The following is a 6,000-nucleotide window of genomic DNA, read 5'->3' as shown; positions in this document are numbered from 1 at the left end:
CCTGCCTAGTCATGTCCTCGGCTGTACAAAAAAGAATCTACCCAAACGTTATATACAAGTAAAACTACATTTTACCACAGGTTTCTTAAAATTAGTTGGTATATTGGTTTTCTGCATCTCATATATGTATACAGCTTGGCTATGTTGTTACTTAGATGTATATCGCTTATTCTACAAACGAAAGGCATTACAAGTTCAAGTACAGTATATCTCTATTTACAACAGCTCAAAGGTGGCCATGTTAGACAGTCTTTGAGTGACCGTTTGGTTCTATTATATGTACAGTCCAGTTCTTGAAGGAGGGTCTTATCGTTTATCTTAGAACAGTCCTCCAATGAATAACAGAACTCTTCTGGCCAACCAGTGCAGAGAATCTTGCTCTAAATAAAGTTCACATAAGAATAAGAAGGCCAAAAAGGACAACTTAATATTAATTCTGAGGTAAAATTAATAATGATATAAAAACAAGAGGATTTTTTTTTAATCATACTTTATATAATGCAGCTCAGTTGCATGAAATTTACCCTATAAAATTATTTTTTTCTTGTATTTTACTTTTTTTTGTCTCTTTCACAGAGAGGACAGGAAATTATAGGAATGTGGGAGATCACCTGAGCCAGACTCAACTTATATCATCCACAACCAGGCTCAACGCGTCAGAGCACGCGTGCCGACCACTAGGCTTCCGTTTCGAAATCTTCTAGGCTCAAAAAACACATTGGAAAATGGAAAGAAAAGCACTCCTGAACTTCGTCGCTGCAGCACCGTGCCCTGGTTCGCCCTCGCCGGCACAGGTAGCTGCATCACACCACGGGCTACATGGTTCCAGGTTTCTCGCCCGAGTTGGCGGAGGAAGCTGCAGCACTGCTTGCGTTGTTAGGAAAGATCTTCTCTGTGGGGGTCACGGCAGGGCTTCCCACCCCAGAGGAGCTGGAGCTGCTGGAGCGGTGCTGCGTGGGAGGGGGGCGCATGGGTCTCATAGGTGGAGGTCTGAGCTGGGCTCCGACCAATCTGGCGGACAGCGCCGGTTTAAAGGTGGTCATCATCTCGGAGGTGGAGCTGCTGCTGCGCCTCAGGGCCGCGTCCGGGTCTCGGATCATGATGGTGTGTAAGGGGCTCGCTGGCTCCGAGCTCACCGGGTTCTTGAGCGGTTCTAACGTATCCAGAACTACGTCGGGAGCTTGTTTGGCTGTGTTCTGCCGTTCCAATTCACGGAGCTCATGAAGTGCAGTGTTCATCGTCTTCTCAATGTCCTGTAACAAAAATATTGTTCAGTTTTTCAGTTAAGACAATTTAATCCAGTTAATGAAGTACCATTAGGAAAGCTATTTTAACATAATGCCTAATATATTGCCTAATATATGGTCTCTCTCTCTCTCTCTATATATATATATAGTTTTTTTTTTCAACAGTGTGTTTTGAGTTAAACAAAAGTAATGTTTAGTTAATGCACATTTGGTTTAATTTTAAACATTATTTTCAAGCATTTTATCCATAACCTATTTTTTTTTTTTTATAAAAAATGTGTCATGATGAATTTTTTCATCTCATTATTTCTCTGTAATTGTGATTACAGTGAGTGAGATTAACACTGAACAATTATTCATCTATTTCTTTAGGCATTATGTTGAAAATAGCTCTCCTAATGGTACATCATTAACTGTATTAACTTTTCAAGTTGTTCTATAGCAAACTCAAGCATTAGGGATTTGTTTAAATCCTCTAGCACCACTAATAAGAACCATGCTGTAAGAAAATGATCGATAACTTCAATTTGTTGTTTTTCTGCACAGAAGGTATTTATGGAGCTGTATGGCCTTAGAAATCTCTCATCTTTCCTGGGGATTCATCTTACTTTCTTCCGGAGCGGTCTAGTATATCACGGAGGCAGATTATGTTTGATATACACACAGCGTCGCTGCCGTCCTGATAGACTATAAACTCACTGCTTTCCATTCCTCTTTCAAGACCGACCATCTCCGTTCTGTCTTGCAGCTGAGCATGCCATAAAAGTTTAATGCTCGGAAGATAAAAGGCTCATGAAGACACATGCTCACGCACAAAAAAAGTACCTTGCAAGATCTTATTACCAAGCAGACGTCATCAATAACCCCACACACACCCCTAAACACATTTACACACACACCCCAAACTGAACATCAAGCAGTAATGTTATTTAGATCATGTAGTCTGTGCTTATTATGCATTATCAATTCACAAAACAACACATTTCTCTCCAACAATATCCATCATGCCTTCATTTTGATGTCTGTATTCACATAAGCCGTTTTCTTTTCATTAGGTGAGCGTAGACACAAAGGGGCCATTACAAAAGATCATTAACTGTTCCATGTGCCACAGACTTCATTATTTAATCGTGTGCAAATGAAAAAGATGGATCAGTGCCAGCCTATCTCGTTCATGCTGATATCTGTCTTTAGTGCCAGCTCTTTGTTTCTGCTGGACTCAATCTTGCCAGCTTCTTCGGGCACAGAATTCTAGGCTAATTGCAAGGCTCAAAGAGAAAGACCAAAAAGCTTTCATGACTACAACTTAAAAGTATTTCTGAATCCTTTTGAGCTTTGATTTATAAGGGTACATATATAAGAGGATTTATGGTACACTTAGTGAAAATATTTGAATGTTTGATCTTATAGGAATAGAAATTTATGTTTAAAAATCATGTATTTAAATCAGGGTAATTTAAATAAGATTGTATAGAAAATAGTGCTGTCAAATCATTGCGATTAATCACATCTAACATAAAAGTTTGTTTATATAATAAATGTGTATGTGTATACAGTTTATTATTTGATATATATATATATATATATATATATATATATATATATATATATACACAGCACTAATAGAAAATGAATCTTAATTAATTTAATAACTTTTGTGAATAATTAATGCCGCTGAATGATACCTATATATATATATATATATATATATATATATATATATATATATATATATATATACACACACACACACACATATATTTATAATAAAATATGCAAAAATGTTAACTTTTTTTTTATTTGAGCTAGATTTACTATATTACCCATTTTTATTTAGTGTAACTTTATGACCTTAAAACTTAAACTAAAACTGAAATAATTCATAAAAACGATACAGACATACATGCATATAGACAATAAAAATGGAAAGTATAAAGATAAAATCTAATTCAAAATATTAATAAGAAAAATAATAGTCTCTCAGTGATTCTAAAATAACACTGTCTTGCTCTACAATACTGTGAATTTGAATGAGAATCTAAAAAATGTGCTCTCGCTCACCTCTGCTAAAGCCTCAGCCTCCAAGGACTTGTGGTCCCCAAGGCTGCTGTGTCTCGTTGCTCCTGGAACAGGCCTGAGCGGGTGACCTTCAGGATAGACCTTCCTCTCAGGGTAGTTAATGCTTCCTGCACTGCCAAAGGTTCCCAAACGTCTCTTCTCGGGACTCTCTATGTGGCCCCTAGTGACCGCCACTTTGTGTGGGCTGCTGGGGCAGGCTGCGGCCCGTGGTGGTGTGTCTCGTGGAGGACTGTGAGAGTCAGTGCCACTGCGGCGTCGAGGAACGGCAGACCCATCCGAACGCAACCTAACCCTGCAGAAATACACAATGAGATTGCAACAAGCTTAAATACAGACAGTCACACTGTGTTTTAGCTCAAAGCTGAATGCAAATACTGTACAGTCTAACAATTTTTGTTATATATTCGTGTCACAAACAAGCCTTAAGAAATGAGTAAGTAAGCTGCGAGGAGAAACTGGATAATTCAGATCATTTTTTTTCTGAGACTGAAAATATGTGGAATAAATACAAGCAGAATTCTGTGTAATCAGCCACTGACCGGCCCATGACCCCGCCAAAGTTGTAATCATGCGAAGGTTCACACGGGGACTGCAGATCGTTTTTGGATGAGGCCTTATCGTCCAGTAAAGGTCCACTGCTGGCCTCGCTGTCAGCCTTCTGACTCAGACTATCAGAGAACGCATCATCCCTAAATAGAAAGAGACAAAAAATTTATGTTTCTCTGCAGACCACTGATGGCTTATGAAAGATTCCAAGCAGTGCAATTTGATTGATTAACAAATAGACCTAAATAGTTAAAATAAATAATAAAACCCTTATTTACCATATCAATAATTTGAAAACAAAACCACAGGCAAATTTATGGATTATGTAAGTGAAGTCATTTTAAAATGTAGGACATATAAACTAAGTACACTACTTAAAACTGTAAGTGATTTTTTTTTAGTTTTCTATTTGAATATATTTAAAAAATGAATTTATTCCTGTGATGGGCTGATGGCAAAGCTGAATTTTCATGAAGACATCATGAAGACAGTCAACTTTTGAACGGTAGAGTACATCATAATGTTCACCAGCTAAACTGTCACACACACAAAACAAATGTACATAAAGCTGGCAATGAAACAAGCATCTGGTTTCTTATTTTTCAGTCCCAGCAGCCCCAACATCCCTCTCACTTCATGTCTCATTCAGCCCACAGCAAGCAAACATCCACTGATCACAGTTTCACAGCATGTTCTCAGGCCTGCTTTTACAGTTCTCTTGGGAGACGGCAGCAGAAGGTGTTTGGTAATCTGAAGCTGTTGAACGTCACATTCATGGGGGAAAAAAAAGTCTCAGAAAAAGTCAACAGCCCAAGTGTTTCATTATGCAATCTTTCAGCAGTCCTGTTTACTGATAGCCTTTTAAACACACTACATTGACTGAAGTACATGCTTGTTGAACACTTAATTTCAAAACCATTGCCATTAACAGGAAGCTGATCCACTCAAACAGCGTCCATTCTTCTGGTATGGCTTTTCACTAGATGTTTGATGAACATGGATTCAGTGATTTTTTGGCTCGCAGTTTGCAAAATATTTCATCACGAACTTTGTGTACCTTTCATTTTTTAAGCATTTAAAGGGATAGTTCACCCAAAAATACAAATTATCCTATAATTGACTCACCCTCAAGCCATCCTAGGTGTATATGACTTTCTTCTATCAGCTAAACACAATCGTATATTAGTTTAGTTATATTAAAAAATATCCTAACTTTGGGAGTGAATAGATTTTGAAGCTCAAAAACGCGCATCCATCCATGATAAAAGTAATCCATACGGCTCCAGGGGGTTAATAAAGGCCTTCTAAAGTGAAGCGATGCGTTATTGTAAGAAAAATATCCATAATTATAACTTTATAAACTAATCACTAGCTTCCGGTAACATCCGTCCATGTATTCACGAGAGGGTCGAGTTCAAGCGTATGACGTAAGAGTAGCGTAAGCTTAGGTGAGAGTAGACGGCTCTCGTAGTTCAAATAAACAGGGCTGGGTAACAAACTCAAGCTCCTCCAACATTTCTCTTAAAAATTCTTGTTTTAGACTTCTAAATCGTGACCGCCATTTTGTTTTGCTCTATCCTCTGCGCTTCCGCGTTCGTCAATACGTCATGTGTCGGGTCAGAGGTCACTCTTCCGCCGGAACTAGACTCGCTGTTTAGTTTATAAAGTTATAAATATGGATACTTTTCCATTGGATATATTTTATATTTACAAAAACGCTTCGCTTCATTTTAGAATCGTATGAATTACTTTTATGATGGATGGATGCACTTTTTTGGTGCTTCAAAATCTCAGTTATTATTCAAACCCATTATAAAGCTTGGAAGAGCCAGGATATTTTTTTATATATATATCTCCGATTGTGTTTGGCGGAAGGAAGAAAGTCATATACACCTAGAATGAGGGGGCTTGAGGGGGAGTAAATTATGGGATCATTTTCATTTTTGGGTGAACTGTCCCTTTAAGTCACTAGATTACTGAAAATAACATCATATGGCTATGTTGTGTTTAAAGCATTTTGGTGTTGAATTTACAGCAAAAAAAACTATTGTGATAAAAGATTTTGGTTATTTCGCCCACCTCTACTGTAGTGTAACTGGCAAGCGAGTTGTCTCCATGCTCTTTTCAT

General features: G+C 37.8%; 1 protein-coding gene across 2 annotated transcripts in view; it reads right to left on the bottom strand.

Moving 5' to 3' along the window:
- Window positions 1-563: 563 nt before the first annotated feature.
- srgap3 (SLIT-ROBO Rho GTPase activating protein 3) overlaps window positions 564-6,000 on the bottom strand; it is a 93,851-nt gene continuing 88,414 nt past the window's right edge. For both annotated transcript variants that reach the window (XM_084426368.1, XM_084426369.1), the window contains exons 20-22: window positions 3,866-4,015; window positions 3,309-3,618; window positions 564-1,253 (exon numbers count right to left, since the gene is read on the bottom strand). In XM_084426368.1, the coding sequence (XP_084282494.1) occupies window positions 816-1,253; window positions 3,309-3,618; window positions 3,866-4,015 (898 nt within the window). In that variant the 3' untranslated portion in view covers window positions 564-815. The remainder of the gene's footprint in view (window positions 1,254-3,308; window positions 3,619-3,865; window positions 4,016-6,000) is intronic.

Source organism: Rutilus rutilus, assembly GCF_951802725.1.
Source record: "Rutilus rutilus genome assembly, chromosome: 12".
NCBI lineage: Eukaryota > Metazoa > Chordata > Actinopteri > Cypriniformes > Leuciscidae > Rutilus > Rutilus rutilus.
This window is presented reverse-complemented; position numbering and strand designations above follow the sequence as displayed.